Consider the following 19767-nt stretch of genomic DNA (forward strand, 5'->3'; position numbering starts at 1 on the left):
ATATTGTTTTACTGGACTTCCATCTAGATCAGTCAGGCCTGACTGCATAGGTAGACAGTGCTGGGTGTTTGCCCATGTGGGGAAGTAGCTGAAAAAGGGCAGCGCTAGAGTTGCATAGCAATACTTTATTATGCTGATTACTCTGTTTATCTTTATTACTGGTTACTGCAGGGACCTGATTATGTGTTGCAATCCAAATGTTTGATTCATGTTATTCCTTTTATAAAAACAATAAGTAAAGTCAGTTATATACTTTCAAGGATTGTCTATGAGCTTGAGTTATCCACCCACGCACACACACATATTTAGAGTATAAGTGATTTAATGTGTATTGCTAGATACTAACTGTGCCAAAGTGGGTAGTGCAGATTGCCGGGGGGTTGGCGGAGCTGTGCTCAGGACCCAAACCAAACTTGCGGCCCTCTTAAGTGAGGGTATCGCTATACGTGGGGGCTCGTAAATCCGGGATTTCTGAGACAGCGGTGAACACGCCAGAGGTACCGGCATGGACCCACAGGGAGTCAGAGCGTGGTGTGAAGCGGCTAAGGCCGACCCAAGTCAGTCAGTGGTCATTAGCCTCCCAGGGGAGAAATGGTCGACAGAGACCGTAGAGGAGTTAATGAAGTCAGTGTCCCCAGACCATGAACCATGCGTGATGGAGATAAAATCAGACCCAGACATCTCATATCAGTATGCGCTAGTGGAATACTGGGATGGGATGCCGGAGGCTTGCAAGCGCAACCGTGTACGGACACAAGACAACAGATCCTATAGGTTGGCGCACGCAACAAAGGAGGAGCCATCGCCAACGGGATCACCGCAGGCTGCGGCCCGTACCTCACCCGAGAGTCTCAGATCAGCACCGGCCACCCTTAGCGCAGAACTGTGTGCTGTCCTGGGGGAGATTGTGGCCCAGTGCAAGAAGGATCCCGCCGATTACCCGATGTCGGGGTACAGAAAACTCCGGATGTTTTCAGGGAGGAAACCTGTACCTTCGGAAGAAGAGGGATTTGAAGATTGGTTAGATAGCGCAACTCAGGCACTAGAGGAATGGGAAGTTCCAGAGCGCAGAAAGAAGCAGAGGATTGTGGAAAGTCTAAAGGGGCCTGCTCTAGAGGCTGTTCGCAACCTGAAGATGAGCAGGACAGACTGTAATGCGCAGGAGTACCTAGATGTACTACAGACTGTGTTTGGTGGGACAGAGAAAATCTCTGAGCTTGCTTATCAGTTAGAGCATTGCTACCAGAAGAAAGGTGAAAAACTATCAGACTACATGGGACGTTTAGATAAAATCCTGCATAGGATGATCCTAAAGAAGGGGATCAGCCCAGGAAAAGTAGATGAGGCCCGTGCTCAACAGGTACTGAGGGGAGCTCAACCCATGGATCCTATTGCATGGACACTGCGTGCCCGACTGGATGGGAAGAATCTGGAGTACACTAACCTCATCCGAATGATCAGAGGGGAAGAGGCCCTACTGGAAGAGAAAAGGGAAGAACATCTCACCGAGCCCGTCAACCAACCGGTAGCAATAGTTACACCGGCCATGACTCCCGCTAGAGATAAGGAGGTGGACACTTTGAAGTTACAGATGTCCCAGGTGATGGAGATGTTGACTGCTATGATGGCGAAAGGTCAAGGGGGAGCCGAGAAACCAAGTCCTAGGAGGGAGTTGTTTCCAGATACACCAACACCAAGCCCCACTCGAGACCGAGAAGAGATGCTATGCTACAACTGCGGGGGCAGTGGCCACTTCGCCATTAGATGTTCCAGTCCCAAGAAGAAGAAGATAGATAACCGCCAGCCGGCGGGAAACTTCAGAGGGCCCCGGTGAGGGAGTCAACCGGGTGCCCATGCCTTTCAGTGAACTCCAAACTGAATAGAAGGAAGAGAGAGAGAGGAAACCAGACCCCTCAGAAGGAATGTCTACAAATAAGAGACAATAACATCCCTCAGCGGGTTTGTACTCCCATTACTGTGGGGAGGGTCAATGCATACCAGGCTCGAAAAAGAGTAAAGTCAAAAACCAACTGGATGAAGACGGGTCCCCAGAAGAGGGTCGCCTCAACCCGGCCCTTCCCAGAAGAATTGGTCGGCCCGTCCCCCACTGTCTCCATCCAGGTGGAAGGAGTCTACACGAAGGCCCTCCTGGACACTGGAGCTCAAGTGACTTTGTTGTACAGAGACTTCTATGATAGGCACTTGAGCCATTTGCCTATACAGAAGATAGAAGAGCTGGAGATATGGGGCCTTGGAACTCAGAGTTTCCCCTACGATGGTTACCTGCCCATAAAGCTGACCTTCGATCCATCTGTGGCAGGGAAAACGGAGGTGTTTGACACCCTGGCAGTTGTGTGTCCTAGACCGCCCGGGGCCAGCAAGATGTCCCTCATCATAGGGACCAATACGGATCTGGTGCGAAGACTTCTGACCCCTCTAGTGGAGACGAGTAACCATCAAGATCCCAATATCCATCCCATGCTGAAGACAGCCTACCAACGGTTGGTCCTAGAGCAGAAGACCCCAGGAGAGGGGATAGGGAAGGTGTGGAGACTTGGGAGAGAGGGAGTGGTGCTGCAGCCCAGAGAGGTAGCCTGCCTCAGGGCCACGGTGAAGCTTACCTGGGAGCAGCCTGGCCCCTTTGTCATGCTGGAATCCGATCCAAGGGAGGATCACTCAGGCCTGGAAGTGATACCGGAAGTGATTTCAATCAAGGCCCTGAAGAAGGCTCGAGGAAGAGTCCCAGTGAGTGTGAGAAACCCTACGGAGAGACCCATAGAGATCCCTGCCAGAATGCTGTTGGGGCAGGTGAGTCCTGCGGCCCCAGTCAGCTGGTCTGAAGTAAAAGGAACGGGTGAAGGAGGAGATGTTTGGGAAAAACTTTCCATGGAGAACCCGGACCTACCTGGAGCCTGGAAGGAGAGAGCCAAGGCCCAGCTGACTAGATGGGAGAGGATTTTCTCAAAGGATGAGTTTGATGTTGGATGTGCCAGGAGTGCCACCCACCGAATCCGCCTCCAAGAAGACAAACCCTTCAGGGAAAGGGTTAGGCGGGTCCCTCTAGCTGACCTGGAGGATCTGAGGGAGCAGCTTGCGGAGTTGAAGAAGACTGGTGTGATTCGGGAGTCTAGAAGTCCCTATGCCTCCCCCATAGTGGTGGTCAGGAAAAAGAATGGGTCGTTGAGGCTTTGTATTGACTACAGGACTCTCAACAGGAGGACCATCCCTGACCAGTATACCACACCGAGAATAGAGGATGCCCTACAGAGTTTGGCTGGTGCCAAGTGGTTCAGTGTAATGGACCTCAAGAGTGGGTACTACCAAATCCCCATGCACCAGGAAGACCGAGAGAAGACAACTTTCATAACCCCAGTGGGATTCTTTGAATTCAACAGAATGCCTCAGGGCCTGTCTGGAGCCCCTGCTACCTTTCAACGCCTCATGGAGAAGACCGTTGGAGACATGAACCTCATAGAAGTCCTTGTGTACTTGGACGATGTCATTGTCTTCGGGAAGACTTTGGAAGAACATGAGGCCAGGTTGGAGAAGGTGTTGAGAAGACTCAGCGAAGAGGGACTCAAGCTTTCTCCCGAGAAGTGCCGGTTTTACCAATCCTCTGTGAACTATCTGGGACACATAGTGTCTGAAAAGGGAGTGGCTACAGACCCTGAGAAGTTGGAGGCAGTTACCTCTTGGCCAAGACCGACAACAGTCACAGAGCTCAGATCTTTCCTGGGGTTCTGCTCCTATTATAGAAGATTTGTGGATGGGTTTGCCCGGATTGCCAAGCCACTGAACGAATTGCTCAAGACTGAAGGAGAAGAGGATGGTTTGGGACCCAGGAGGGCCGGTGAGTCGGTTCAAGATCAGTGGAGCCCAAGGTGTGAAGAGGCTTTCCGAACCTTGAAGAGGAGCCTTACCACGGCCCCAGTCCTGGCCTATGCCGATCCCACCAGACCATATGAGCTACATGTCGATGCCAGTCATGAGGGCCTAGGCGGAGTGCTCTATCAAGAGCATGAAGAGCAGCTGCGACCAGTGGCCTATGTGAGCCGGAGCCTGACTCCCTCGGAGAAGAACTACCCCACTCATAAATTGGAGTTCTTGGCCCTCAAATGGGCAGTAGTAGACAAACTGAAGGACTATCTCTATGGGGCGGAGTTTACCGTAAAGACAGATAACAATCCTCTGACCTACCTCTTCACTACTGCAAAGTTAGATGCAACCGGACACAGATGGTTGGCTGCATTATCCGGATTCAACTTCAGTCTAAAATACAGACCAGGGGCTGGAAATAGGGATGCAGATGCCCTGTCCCGAAGATCTCATGTCATGGTCGATGACTGGGAAGACTGGACTCAGGTAGCACCGGAAGGAGTGCGAGCACTCTGTCAGGGTGCTGAGTTTCAAGCAAGAGGGGGCTCCAGAGCAGAGGAGATAGGAGTCACCGCAGTGGGAGTCCCTCAACCCTACTGTGGGGTAATTCAACTAGCAGAGGAACTCCTGCCAAAGCTGTCCAGAAAGGAGCTGAGCTATGACCAATTGGAAGACCCCATGGGGAGATTGGTCCTTGAAGCTTTGGAGAATGAGAATCCAGAGGGACTTCGACATCACCCTTCCAAGGAGGCTCGCCTGCTGAGGAAAGAGTTGGATAAGCTACAAGTACATCAGGGAGTGGTCTACCGAAGGGGCCCCTCTGATAACTCAGAAGATAAGTGGCAGTTGTTTCTCCCAGAGAAGCACCGAGAGACGGTACTAATTGCCTTACATGACCAGCATGGCCATCTAGGGGCGGAGAGAACTTTTCAGCTTGTCAGAAGCCGGTTCTATTGGCCCTGTATGAGGGCAGAAGTGGAGGAATATTGCCGTTCTTGTGCACGATGCATCCAGAGGAAGACTCTACCCCATCAAGCTGCCCCAATGGGCCACCTACAGAGTCAGGGTCCAATGGATCTGGTGTGCATTGACTTTCTCTGCCTCGAACCCGATTTGAGTGGATTGGGAAATGTTCTGGTGGTAACCGATCATTTCACCCGTTATGCCCAGGCTTTCCCCACCAAAGACCAAAAGGCCTCCACTGTGGCCAAGGTGCTCATGGAAAAATACTTTGTCCACTATGGATTACCACAGAGAATCCACTCAGACCAAGGAAGGGACTTTGAGAGTCGTCTGATCCGGAACCTACTGGACTCATTGGGAGTAGAGAAGACCAGGACTACACCTTATCATCCACAAGGAGATGCCCAACCTGAGAGGTTTAATCGGACCTTACTAAACATGCTTGGAACTCTAGAGACAGAGAAGAAGCAACACTGGAGCCAACACATATCAGCTCTGGTGCACGCTTACAACTGCACCACAAGTGATGTGACGGGTTACTCTCCCTACCGGCTCATGTTTGGGAGAGAAGCAAGATTGCCGGTGGATCTGGCCTTTGGCATTTCCCTAGACCATGCCTCTGCTACCTCCCACAAGGGATATGTGGACCGACTTAGACACAATTTGAAAGTGGCCCATGAACGAGCTCAGGCGGCCTCGGACCAAAGGGGAGCCCGCAACAAGAGGAACTTCGATCTGAAGGTTCGAGTGCAAGACCTGCAGCCTGGGGACCGTGTACTGCTACGCAATCTGGGGATCCCTGGGAAGCACAAGCTTGCTGATAGATGGAGATCGGAGCCCTATGTCATTTGCAGAAAGCTACCTGGATTGCCTGTGTATAAGCTAAAACCAGAGGGGAAAGTGGGGCCCTTGAAAACTTGGCACAGGAATCATTTGCTCCCGCTTACTGAAGCAGTCAGAATACCTCCAGTGAGAGATCCACCTGAATCTGTTTCCATTCTGGATACCCCGGGACCTAGCACTCGGTCTCAGACCTCCCGGGTTAGAGATGGACAAGATTCCCAACGAGGTGAAGGTGGAAGAGGAGAGCTTGAGTGGCTGTGGCCTTCACCAACTCCAGGAAATTCTGCCATAGATCTCCCACCTACTGAGGATACACAGGATGGGACACTGAACCCAGAAGCTACAGAGTTCATTCCATCTAGTGGTGTGCCTGAAGGCTGGGAAGATATCCCTAGCATTTACTCAGAAGAGGGAGGAACCGATGTTCCAGAACCAGTGATGCTGTCAGAATGTGTTCCTGAAGTAGAGCCTGTGGCACTAGAGCCTGAAGTCCCAAGAGAACAGAGAGCTCGCCTACTCTCAAATGGGGGAGAGCTCTGAGGACTCTGTTGTGACTGCTATAAGAAGTGCTGAACGCTCTAATCCTTCCACTGACCATTTGGTGGAGGGCAACCCCAGCTCACTCTCTGGCACAGTTAGGCAGGCCACTCATGTCAGTGTGACCTGTGGGACAGGGAATCCCACCTCTGAGTTCTGGTGGAAATTCCCTGTACCAACATCATACTCAGCACTTTCAAAATTGGTACAGGATATGTGTTAAAAGTTTATCTTTGGGGACCAAAGAGTTTAAGTGGGGGGAGTGTGTAGCGGGGTCTCTTTAAGAACTATAAAACTACTGTTCCCAGAACCCCGCTGGTTCCCAGGATGCTTTGAGTTATGCCCCAGAGACTTATGGGGGAGGAAATATAAGGAGGGGGAGAGGCCTAGTTCGCTCTCTTTGGACACCCCCCCTCTCTCCTAGCAAGAGGAGGTCTGTGCTGAACTGCTGAAAGCACAAGGCCTGAAGCCTGGGCCTTGTGCTCTTTTCCAAAGAGCTCTCTGCCAGCTTAGTTGCACCTGAGAGACATTTTCTCATTCCTTGCTGCTGTACACCAGAAGGATTGAAGACTCGGAGGTCGGTGGATTCCTGTTCCTAGACGAAAAGGCAGAGAAACCGGACTTGGACTTGTCCGGGTGGTGAGAGCTGTTTAAAGACAGATGCTTTATCTTTATTATTCCTTTGGATTACAAAGTTGTTCTTCAAGTGCACCACCGAAAGATTGCTAGCGAATATTGTTTTACTGGACTTCCATCTAGATCAGTCAGGCCTGACTGCATAGGTAGACAGTGCTGGGTGTTTGCCCATGTGGGGAAGTAGCTGAAAAAGGGCAGCGCTAGAGTTGCATAGCAATACTTTATTATGCTGATTACTCTGTTTATCTTTATTACTGGTTACTGCAGGGACCTGATTATGTGTTGCAATCCAAATGTTTGATTCATGTTATTCCTTTTATAAAAACAACAAGTAAAGTCAGTTATATACTTTCAAGGATTGTTTATGAGCTTGAGTTATCCACCCACGCACACACACATATTTAGAGTATAAGTGATTTAATGTGTATTGCTAGATACTAACTGTGCCAAAGTGGGTAGTGCAGATTGCCGGGGGGTTGGCGGAGCTGTGCTCAGGACCCAAACCAAACTTGCGGCCCTCTTAAGTGAGGGTATCGCTATATATATATATATATATATATATATATATATATATACATACATATACACACATACACACACACACACACACACACACACACTTCCAACTTGTATATGATAGGATAGTTGGACGAGGACAAATAGGGGGGGTCTACATGAAACAAAAGACATCCCATGTTGGTTTGTGGGAATGTTGAAATAAAACAATTTTTAATGGAAGTTTAAGCACAGGGTGTAAATTGTGCCTCAAAAATCCAGGTTTCATTTTTTCTTTTGTTGCTTGTGTGTTTAACATCGGCTGCAAAAGGCAGTCAGAGGTTTAGTACAAGATTGTAAAAATGGGCCTTTCCGCTATCCTTATGCAGCAAGCCACAACTATTAAACTGGTGCAACGGGTATGGAAGGTTGGGGCTAATGCTGTACAAAACATTTGCTTTTCTTTAGGATGTGACTGCAATAAAATAAAAGACGCAAACGATGAGAAAGGTTCCCAAATGTATAGACGGAGGAGCAGTAGATACAGGGGAGGCTCCCCAAACTATCACAGTGATCACGTGATCAGGAGCTCCTCCTACCACCTCTCGATCATTAGTCCCAGCCTAGTAGGCATCACTAAGAGTGGATTCTGAGTCCAAGGAGGTGTGATTGAGCATTTGTCCATAGATGTATACAGCCATCATTAAGTGGTGAAACATGTAAGTGTAAACAGCGATTGAAGGGGGCCGGCACAGAAACATTTAATAATACATTCTACATTTCACAATATAAATTATATGACCGGGTGGAAATGTGCCCTCAGCACTGAATCTCTAGAACTGTATATTGAACCTAATGGTCCTCCTGCCAGTGCATTGAACTGCCTGTACCTACCTGTAGCCATGAAGCGATGGGTGGCCAGGAGGAGCTGAGGAGAAATCTTCACCTTCATCTCACTGTCAGAAAGCTTGAACAGGGAGAAGTCTTGTTGTTTCCTCTCTCGGTGGGGATTTCTTTCCTTTTTCCTATTATCAGCTAATAGAAAGAAAATGTTTTCAATAAATAAAAAAATTTAAAAAATCATATAAACAATCAGAGACATTGTTATTAATAGAAAACTGAACCCAATGGACTTGTCTGAAAGTGAACATTCTGGACACCTAAGAACCTCAGCCTATATATAGAATAGACCATAACAAATGCTCATTGAAGCCTTCAGTGATCCAGGTATTTCCCTTCCAACAACCTTTGCACATATTATCAGCAGAAAGGAGGTAAAATGTGCTTTTTTATTCTAAATCAACAATATAATGAATAGTTTCAAAGTAGGTGGAAAGGATAGCAGAGAGAGAGGATGGGATAAGAATTGGATCTGAGTATAGTAATAAAGCCGATCTGTCTGGAGTCCACATCCCTATCTCATGACCACTAGTACCAGGAACGTCAGATGTGGACAACCCAGAAACCACATTGACACCACAATTATGTAAATAAATGTTGTGGTTTCCATGGACAAGAAAAAAAAAAAATCTCCATTATGGTTCACTCTCTGGGTTGTCCACATTGCCCAATTAAATGACCACTAGTCCTGGGAACATCAGAGATGTGGAACAACCGTGAAACCACCTTGACACCAGAATGGTGTAAATGGGTGTCATGATTTCCATCACCAGGAGGAGAGAAGGTTTTCTTCGGTTCTGCTCCACTCTCTGGGTTGTCCACATCGCCCAATCTCATAACCACTAGTCCCAGGAATGGCAGAGATGTGGACAACCAGGAAACCACCCATTTACATGATTCTAGTGTCAAGGTGGTTTCCTGGTTGTCCACATCTCTGCCATTCCTGGGACTAGTGGTTATGAGATTGGGCGATGTGGACAACCCAGAGAGTGGAGCAGAACCAAGAAAACCTTCTCTCCTCCTGGTGATGGAAACCACAACACCCATTTACATGATTCTGGTGTCAAGGTGTTGTGGTTTCCATCACCAGGAGGAGAGGAGAAGGTCTTCTTGGTTCTGCTCCACAATCTGGGTTGTCCACATTCCCACCATCTATGGTCACTGTCATATGTACAGTATATTGGGGGCCCCGTGTTCCTTAGAAACTCTAAAAGCAGAGGAATGGAGCATAGGATGGGTTTCTATATGGATGTTTCTGTACATTTATATTGTTCTGTCTCCAAGAAATGCAATAAAATGCCACAAGGATTTAAAAAGTTCATCCAGCTTGGCATAAACAAAACTATTTAAAGTTAGACTTTAAGTCTTGGAGTACAGGCATGATGAAGACTTAGGATTCTTGGCTTACTCCTTGCTCCTGCAGGCTCCCTCCACCCATGTGACTTATCCTAAACAAAACTCCCCTCTAAGCCCTTGTACACACGATCGGATATTCCGACAACCAAATCCGTCGGATTTTGTCTGACGGATTTTGTCCGAAACTGTTGCATACACACGGTCAGACAAAGTTGTCGGAAAATCCGATCGTTCAGAACGTGATGACGTTATTTCGTTACGACGGGACTATGTTCAGGCTAGTAGCCAATAGCTTTGATGTAGGAATTTGATCTGAGCATGCGTGGCACTTTGTCCGATCGGAATTCTCTACACATGATCGGAGTATGTCCGATCGGAGCATTTTGTCGGAAAATATTTCCGGCAAGTTGGAAAATTTGGTCCGACGGATATTCCGACGGAAACAGTCCGATGCAGACCACACACAGTCGGAATATCCAACAAAACGCTCCGATCGGACGCATTCCGTCGTAATCTCCGATCGTGTGTACAAGGGCTTAGGCTCTCCTAACTGTGGTCAAACACTTGCCTCTTCTGCATACAATGCAGTGTTAATAGCCCTGTGTTTTACCTGATGATGCCAAGCGATCACCCACAGCCCAGAGGAGAGAAGAGGGAGCACTGGAGCATGCCGGAGTGGGATTACATCTATTACATTCTCTTTTGATCCCCCTTCTCAAGGATAGAGATAATTTTTCTCCACCCCACAGTTGGATTGTAAAGTGTATGTACCGTACACTCACAATCTACAGTATCATTTCACATTCTACATTCTTATCAGGAAATCCTGCCGGTAACAGCACTTCCTGTGGCAGGGTGACAACACTAGGCCACTGGCTGGCAAATAGCAGCAGTATTGTCAGCTTCCCATGTGCTCTCTACTTCTTGGTGGTTGGGCTGCCAATCAGGTCTATCAAATTGGTGGCCTCCCTCTTAGTGTGGTTGAAAATTGCCTACTATTTCTCTAAGCTGGGTTCTGTAGAGGCTCTTCGGCTACTTTTTTATGTTTCCCAGTTAGCCATGGTTCACACTGCTGTGACTTCTGATGCAACCTGTTGTGAACTGAGTCTCAGAAAGTCGCAAGACAAATAAAAACACATTAATTTCAATGGGTGCCATCCTAATTGCTGCAACTCAAGTCACAGCGACAAAAATATGGTGGTGCAAGGTAGTCATATATATGTTTTAACTTTGTGACTCTGGCTGCGACTTTTTTTTTTAAATCAAAGTTACGAAACATCAAGGTTGCATTCAAGTCACATCAAGTTGCAATGGAACAGCAGTGTGAACTTAGCCTTAATATGCAGCAGTGGGGGCAAGTAAACCTAAACTAATGTTCTAATTTTGGGTCTGCATCAAAGTATCCCCAACCTTACTTTTCAAGGTTTGAATTACTTACTGTACAGATCTGTCTCATCCAGGATTTCAGATTTGATGATCTCTTCGATGATATCCTCCAGGGTTACAATCCCCATCACTTCATAGAATGGGTCTCCTTCCCCTTCATTGTTGACCCGCTGAACTATTGCCAAATGGGATTTGCCTGGAACATACAAAACAAAACCGAGAGGATAAATGTAATGACCCCAAATGATGGCAAAACAAGCCATTTCCAAATAAATAAATGGTACAAGTTCTGCTAAATTTGCCTTCTAGAAACGTTAAGTTTATTTCTGGTTTCATTTTTATTTTATACACTGTTAGAATAATAGAAAAAAAAAAAAACGTCTAATAAAGATTTCAGCCTGAAGTGCGAGGCTGAAGGATATCTGTTGTTTTAAACTTGCAGACTTGAAATATTTAGAAGTTACCTGGTTGTTACTTTTTGTTTGCCCTGTAGGAGTAAATTTGGCCTACTCCAGTACCCTGCTCCTACTCCAAGATGAACAGGGAGCCATGGTCTGTAGTGAGCTAACTTTGAATACTGATGGATGGGCAGCCATGGGGTGTAGTGGGTTGAATTTGGATAGATATTGATAGGAAGCCGAGGTCTGTAGTGGGCTTACTTTGGATACATGAGGACAGGGAGCCAAGGTCTGTAGTGAGCTGACTATTTATACAAATGAATGGAGAGCCATGGTCTATATTGGGCTGACTTTGGATACATATATAGATGGGGAGGCATGGTCTGTAGAGGGCTGACTTTGGGATGGACAGGGAACCACAGTCTGTAGTGGCCTGACTTTTTGATGGACAGAGAACCATGGTCTGTAGTGAAATTACTCTGTATACAAAACGGGTGGAGAGCCATGGTCTGTACTGGGCTAGCTTTGGATACATGTGGACAGGGAGCCATTGTCTGTAATGAAGTGACTTTGGATACATGTGGACAGGGAGCCATTGTCTGTAATGAAGTGACTTTGGATACATGCGGACAGGGAGCCAAGGTCTGCAGTAGGCTGACTTTGGGATGGACAGGGAGTCACCGTCTCTAGTGGCCTGACTTTTTGATGGACATAGAACCATGGTCTGTAGGGAGATGACTCCGATACATGTGGATTAGGAGCAATGGGCGGCAGTAAGCTGGCTTTGGGATGGACGGGGAGTCATGGTCTGTACTGGGCTGACTGAATACACGTGGATAGGGAGTAAAGGTCTGCGGTAGGCTCAATGTGGGATGGACAGAGAGCCATAGTCTATAGTGGGCTGACTTTGGATACATTTAAATGGGAAGCCATGGTCTGTAGTGGGCTGACTTTAGTATGGACAGGGAGCTACGGTCTGTAGTGGACTCACTTTGGATACAGGTGCAAAGGAGGCCATGGTCTGTAGTGGGCTTACTTTGGATACATGTGGATGGGGAGCCATAGTCTGTAGTGGGCTGACTTTGGATATAGATGGAAGGGAAGCCATGGTGTGTAGTTGGCTGACTTTGGATACCGATGGACAGAGAGTCATGGTCTGTAGCGGGCCGACATTGGATACATGTGGATAGGGAGCCGTGAGCCGACTTTGGATACAATTAGACAGGGTGCCAAGGCCTGTAGTGGGTTGATTTTGGGATGGACAGGGAACCACAGTAGGCTGACTTTAGATACAGGTAGACTGAAAGCCATGGGCTGTAGTGTGCTGACTTTGGATACATGTAGATGGGGAGCCATGGTCTGTAGTTGCCTGACTTTGGATACAGATGGACAATGAAGCCATGGTCTGTAGTGGGTTGATTTTGAGATGGACAAGGAACTATGGTCTGTAGTGGGCTGACTTTGGATATAGATGGAAGGGGAAGCCATGCTCTGCAGTGGGCTTACTTTGGATACATGTGGACGGGGAGCCATGCTCTGTAGTGGGGCTGGAGTTTGGATACATTCGGAAGGAGAACCATGGGCTGTAGTGGGCCGATTTTGGATATATGTAGATAGAAAGCCATGGGCTGTAGTGGGCTGACTTTGGATACATGTAGCTGGTGAGCCAAGGTCTGTAGTGGGTTGATTTTGAGATGGACAGGGGACCATGGTCTGTAGTGGGCTGACTTTGGATACATGGAGCCATGATGGCTCCATATATCCAAATGGGATAGCCATAGTATGGGATGGGAAGCCATAGTATGTAGTGGGTTGACTTTGGATACAGTTAGATGGAGAGTCACGGTCTGTAGTGGGTTGACTCTGGATACCCACTTGCTGCCAAATCACGTACCTGGTACATCATGTGACTTCAAGTGGTTGTACTAGGACGTTGCAGGCATCGTCCTGGTACTGTTGTTTAGAGTCGACGGGCGGCTCTCTTGCAATAGCAATTGGACTGGCTAACTAGCCACTGGATTGCTGTTACAAGCAGTGGGAGGGGATGTCCCCCCTTCCACTGGAAGACCCAAGCTACTAGCCGGCTAGTCAGAGACGCATACAGAATCAGCTTTGATCGGGTAACCCGGAAGCAATGACATGACAGCAGGGGGATCGGAGCGGCGGCTCGGGGGGGGGGGGGGTTGGATGCCCGGAGGTACATCCTGTCGTCAGCACTGGTGTTTGGGTTTGAGGCAGAGGAAAAACATCATTCAAAACCCGTACTGTCCAGGTCAAAACCAGACAGGTGGCAAACCTAAGCTGTGGTCTGTATTGACTTTAAACACAGTTGGACAGGGAGCCATGGTCTGTACTGACTATGAATACTGACGGACAGGGAGCCATGATTTGTAGTGGGCCGACTTTGACGACTGATGGATGGGGAGCCAAGGTCTGTAGTAAGCTGACTTTGGACACATTTGGACAGGAAGCCATAGTCTGTAATGGGCTGACTTTAGATACATGTGGATGGGGAGCCATGGGCTGTAGTGGGCTGACTGGCTACAAATGGACGTGAAGCCATGGGGTAGAATTTACGAAAACCGGTGTACTCAGAATCTGGTGGAGCTGTGTATGGTAGCCAATCAGCTTCTAACTTCAGCTTGTTTAATTAAGCTTTTGCAATTAAACCTGGAAGCTGATTGGTTCCTATGCAGAGTTGCACCAGATGTTGCACTCTCTAGGTTTAGAAAATAATAATCCCCATGGTCTGTAGTGGGCTGACTTTGGATACTGATGGCTGGGGAGCCATGGTCTGTAGTGGGCAGACTTTGGATACATGTTGATGGAGAGCCATGGGTTATAGTGGGCTGACTTTGGATACAAATGGACAGGGAGCCATGGTCTGTAGTGGGCTGATTTTGCATACATGTGAGCTTAGAGAGCTAAGGTCTGTAGTGAGCTTACGTTGGGATGGACAGGGATCTGTGGTCTGTAGTGACTTTGAATACAGATGGACAGGAAGCCATGGTCTGTAGTGGGCTGACTTTGGATACATGTGTATAGAGAGCCAATGTCAATAAAGGGCTGACTTTGAATACATATGTATGTACAGGGACCCAAGGTCTGTAGTGGGCTAACTTTGGATACATGTGGACAGAGTCATGGTCTGTAGTAGGCTAACTTTTGGACAGATGAACAGGGAGTCATGGCTGACATTGGATAGAGATGGTCAGGAAGCAATGGTCGCTAATGGGCTGACATTGAATACATATGTAGAGGGTGCCATGGTCTGTACTGACTTTGGATACAGATGGGCAAGGATCCATAGTCTGTAGTAAGCTGACTTTAGATATATGTGATCAGGGAGCCATGATCTGTAGTGGGTTGACACGGACTATAGATGAACAGGGAGCCATGATCTTTACTTACTTTAGATAAATATAAACAGGGATCCATAGGCTGTAGTGGGCTGATTAAATATAAATATAATATATAATATAATATAATATAATATAATATATAATATAATATAATAATATAATATAATATAATATAATATATATATAATATATTAAATATAAACAGGGATCCATAGGCTGTAGTGGGCTGATTTTGGATAACTGTGGAAAGGGAGCCATGGTCTATAGTGGGCTGAATTTGTATAACTGTGGAAAGGGAGCCATGGTCTATAGTGGCCTGAATTTGGATAACTGTGGAAAGGGAGCCATGGTCTATAGTGGGCTGACTTTGAATACCGATGGACAGAGAGCCATGGTAGTGTGTTGACATTGGATATAGATCTATACGGACTTTGACTACAGCTGTCAAAGTAAGCTGATTTTGGATACAGATGAACGGGGAGCCATGGTCTATATTAGGCTGAATTTGGTCTGGGAGCCATGATCTGTAGTAGTCTGATTTTTAATACCGAGATGTAGGGAGCCATGGTCCGTACAGACTTTGGATACAGATGCACGTGGTTGGTAGTGGGCTGCATTTGGATACAGATGGACAGGGAGCCATGCTTTGTAGTGTGCTGAATTTGGATACAAATGAACAGGAAGGCATGATCTGTAGTTGGCTAACTTTGGATACAGAGGGACAGGGAGCCTTGGTCTACCGTGGGCTACCTAGTAGGGAGTAATTACTTTGGATAGATCTGCCTCCCCGTACTTGCTCCTGGAGCAGCTAATGGGAAAATTCAGCATTCCAGAATAGGTGGATAGCCAACAATTTGTATAATTTAGCAAACATCAGGTATCCCATTATATTAAACACTGTACTGATTTTGGAGCTGCAAGTTGAAGACTTCAGCTGGAGACAGTCTTGGTCATTGACCTGCTTCTTAGAACAGTTTTAGACTGATGAATAACATGGACTGCAGGTGACTGACCAATGACATGGACCACCAATGACTAATCAATGGAGGACTGCAGGTGATTGATCAGTGATATGTATGACAGGTGACTGATTAATAACATTATCTGCTGATGACAGATCAATAATATGGCAGCAAATGCTTGGTCAGTGACCTGAATGGCAGACAACTGATCAATAAAAAGAAAAGGAGGGTGCACCGACCTAGTGCATTACCACTAATAGAGCTTTATTCAAATAGAACACATAGCACAATGAATACTCACAAACGAGTATTCATAAAAGGCATAATCAATACAGCAGGGTCAACTTCTCCGAACATCAACAAGCCTGGACCTGATGTCAAGTAGAAACATTTTTTTTTTTTATCTATTTATTCACTTATAAAAAAAATTTTTTTTCTTCTTCTTGGGTGTGGGCTGTAGTGTTCGGGTGGAGCTTTGGGTTGTGCGGCCACACACACACACACACATATATATATATATATAGCGCTGTCCTTTTGTGAGAAACCATTGCCCGTTTAGGCTCTGAGGAAAGGGGTTCTCTCCTGAAACGCGTCAGCCATTTTTTGGGGGTATCACTTGATCTACTTGACATCAGGTCCAGGCTTGTTGATGTTCGGAGAAGTTGACCCTGCTGTATTGATTACGCCTTTTATCAATACTCGTTTGTGAGTATTCATTTTGCTATGTGTTCTATTTGAATAAAGCTCTATTAGTGGTAATGCACTAGGTCGGTGCGCCCTCCTTTTCTTTTTTTGTTTCTTTTCATTTCTGAATACCCATTATTCTGAGAAGGGCTGCAAAATGATAGACACTACCATGTGAAGCTGGCTACACCACATATTGAGGACCTTGACACCAGAGCGCAGGAGAAGTTTTTGCTTTTCTTTCGTAGACAACTGATCAATGACATAGATGGCAGATGACCAATCAACGGCGTGGATGGTAGACGATTCAATAGTGAGATGGACTGCAGAGAATTGATCAGGGCCATGGATGGCAGATGATCGATTGGTGACATGGCAGCAGATGACTGATCAGTGATATGGATGGCAGATGACTGATTAATGACATGGACCACAGATGATTGATAAGTGATATGGATGGCAGATGATTGATCAGTGATATGGATGGCAGATGATTGATCAGTGACATGTCAGCAGAAACTAGCTGATTTTAGGCCATGAACATTCAGGAAGATCAAGAATGAATTACAAGGCAGTATGGGATGGAACAGTGATTGTACAGAGGGATCATGTGCACTGGTGGACATGTACCATAGACCTGAACCCTTTGGAATAAAGCATGCATCATAATACATATCTAGTTATTCCCCATATAATACTTCATACTTTATTCTCTTATCATTGCTGATCTACTCCAGCCCTTTTGTAGCCACTTCCGGTCTACATGCGCTCACCCAGCATTGGATGCACATCTTTGCTCTGGACCATGCCTGCAAAAAGTGTCAGCATGGTCACTTGTCTCCATCGGCTGGGGACAACACAGAGGCACAAGTGGGAGACAGGAACAAAGTATTTGAGAGAGAGAGAGAGAGAGAGAGAAGACAGGAATCGGGTCGAGAGAGAGAGAGAGAGAGAGAGAGAAGACAGGAATCGGGTCGAGAGAGAGAGAGAGAGAGAGAGAGAGAAGACAGGAATCGGGTCGAGAGAGAGAGAGAGAGAGAGAGAGAAGACAGGAATCGGGTCGAGAGAGAGAGAGAGAGAAGACAGGAATCGGGTCGAGAGAGAGAGAGAGAACAGGAATCGGGTCGAGAGAGAGAGAGAGAACAGGAATCGGGTCGAGAGAGAGAGAGAGAGAGAGAACAGGAATCGGGTCGAGAGAGAGAGAGAGAGAGAGAACAGGAATCGGGTCGAGAGAGAGAGAGAGAGAGAGAACAGGAATCGGGTCGAGAGAGAGAGAGAGAGAGAGAGAACAGGAATCGGGTCGAGAGAGAGAGAGAGAGAGAGAGAGAACAGGAATCGGGTCGAGAGAGAGAGAGAGAGAGAGAGAGAGAACAGGAATCGGGTCGAGAGAGAGAGAGAGAGAGAGAGAGAGAACAGGAATCGGGTCGAGAGAGAGAGAGAGAGAGAGAGAGAACAGGAATCGGGTCGAGAGAGAGAGAGAGAGAGAGAGAGACAGGAATCGGGTCGAGAGAGAGAGAGAGAGAGAGAGAAGACAGGAATCGGGTCGAGAGAGAGAGAGAGAGAGAGAGAAGACAGGAATCGGGTCGAGAGAGAGAGAGAGAGAGAGAGAGAAGACAGGAATCGGGTCGAGAGAGAGAGAGAGAGAGAGAGAGAAGACAGGAATCGGGTCGAGAGAGAGAGAGAGAGAGAGAGAGAAGACAGGAATCGGGTCGAGAGAGAGAGAGAGAGAGAGAGAGAAGACAGGAATCGGGTCGAGAGAGAGAGAGAGAGAGAGAGAGAGAGAAGACAGGAATCGGGTCGAGAGAGAGAGAGAGAGAACAGGAATCGGGTCGAGAGAGAGAGAGAGAGAGAGAGAGAGAGAACAGGAATCGGGTCGAGAGAGAGAGAGAGGTCGAGAGAGAGAGAGAGACAGGAATCGGGTCGAGAGAGAGAGAGAGAGAGAGAGAGAAGACAGGAATCGGGTCGAGAGAGAGAGAGAGAGAGAGAAGACAGGAATCGGGTCGAGAGAGAGAGAGAGAGAGAGAAGACAGGAATCGGGTCGAGAGAGAGAGAGAGAGAGAGAGAGAGAGAGAAGACAGAATCGGGTCGAGAGAGAGAGAGAGAGAGAGAGAGAGAGAGAAGACAGGAATCGGGTCGAGAGAGAGAGAGAGAGAGAGAGAGAGAGAGAGAGAGAGAGAGAGAAGACAGGAATCGGGTCGAGAGAGAGAGAGAGAGAGAGAGAAGACAGGAATCGGGTCGAGAGAGGAGAGAGAGAGAGAGAGAGAAGACAGGAATCGGGAGAGAGAGAGAGAGAGAGAGAGAGAGAGAGAGAGAGAGAAGACAGGAATCGGGTCGAGAGAGAGAGAGAAGACAGGAATCGGGTCGAGAGAGAGAGAGAGAGAGAAGACAGGAATCGGGTCGAGAGAGAGAGAGAGAGAAGACAGGAATCGGGGTCGAGAGAGAGAGAGAGAGAGAGAGAGAGAGAGAGAGAGACAGGAATCGGGTCGAGAGAGAGAGAGAGAGAGAGAGAGAGAGAGAGAGAGAGAGAGAAGACAGGAATCGGGTCGAGAGAGAGAGAGAGAGAAGACAGGAATCGGGTCGAGAGAGAGAGAGAGAGAGAGAGAGAAGACAGGAATCGGGTCGAGAGAGAGAGAGAGAGAGAGAGAGAGAGAAGACAGGAATCGGGTCGAGAGAGAGAGAGAGAGAGAGAGAGAGAAGACAGGAATCGGGTCGACAGAGAGAGAGAGAGAGAAGACAGGAATCGGGTCGAGAGAGAGAGAGAGAGAGAGAGAGAGAGAGAAGACAGGAATCGGGTCGAGAGAGAGAGAGAAGACAGGAATCGGGTCGAGAGAGAGAGAGAGAGAGAGAGAGAGAAGACAGGAATCGGGTCGAGAGAGAGAGAGAGAGAGAGAGAAGACAGGAATCGGGTCGAGAGAGAGAGAGAGAGAGAGAAGACAGGAATCGGGTCGAGAGAGAGAGAGAGAAGACAGGAATCGGGTCGAGAGAGAGAGAGAGAGAGAGAGAGAGAGAGAGAGAAGACAGGAATCGGGTCGAGAGAGAGAGAGAAGACAGGAATCGGGTCGAGAGAGAGAGAAGACAGGAATCGGGTCGAGAGAGAGAGAGAGAGAGAAGACAGGAATCGGATCGAGAGAGAGAGAAGACAGGAATCGGGTCGAGAGAGAGAGAGAGAAGACAGGAATCGGGTCGAGAGAGAGAGAGAGAAGACAGGAATCGGGTCGAGAGAGAGAGAGAGAGAGAGAGAGAGAGAGAGAGAGAGAGAGAGAAGACAGGAATCGGGTCGAGAGAGAGAGAGAAGACAGGAATCGGGTCGAGAGAGAGAGAAGACAGGAATCGGGTCGAGAGAGAGAGAGAGAGAGAAGACAGGAATCG

At 47.6% G+C, this 19767-nt stretch overlaps 1 protein-coding gene across 3 annotated transcripts in view; it reads right to left on the reverse strand.

Moving 5' to 3' along the window:
• The window catches only part of CNNM1 (cyclin and CBS domain divalent metal cation transport mediator 1), an 84710-nt gene that overhangs the window by 55582 nt on the left and 9361 nt on the right, over nucleotides 1-19767 (reverse strand). For all 3 annotated transcript variants that reach the window (XR_013262859.1, XM_077455659.1, XM_077455658.1), the window contains exons 2-3: nucleotides 11045-11188; nucleotides 8245-8385 (exon numbers count right to left, since the gene is read on the reverse strand). Coding sequence is in view for 2 of the 3 variants with exons in the window: in XM_077455659.1 (XP_077311785.1) it covers nucleotides 8245-8385; nucleotides 11045-11188 (285 nt within the window). In the remaining variant the exon portion in view is untranslated. The remainder of the gene's footprint in view (nucleotides 1-8244; nucleotides 8386-11044; nucleotides 11189-19767) is intronic.

Source organism: Lithobates pipiens, unplaced genomic scaffold (genome assembly GCF_037356315.1).
Source record: "Lithobates pipiens isolate NorthernLeopardFrog02 unplaced genomic scaffold, aLitPip1_a1.2 Scaffold_25, whole genome shotgun sequence".
Taxonomy (NCBI): domain Eukaryota; kingdom Metazoa; phylum Chordata; class Amphibia; order Anura; family Ranidae; genus Lithobates; species Lithobates pipiens.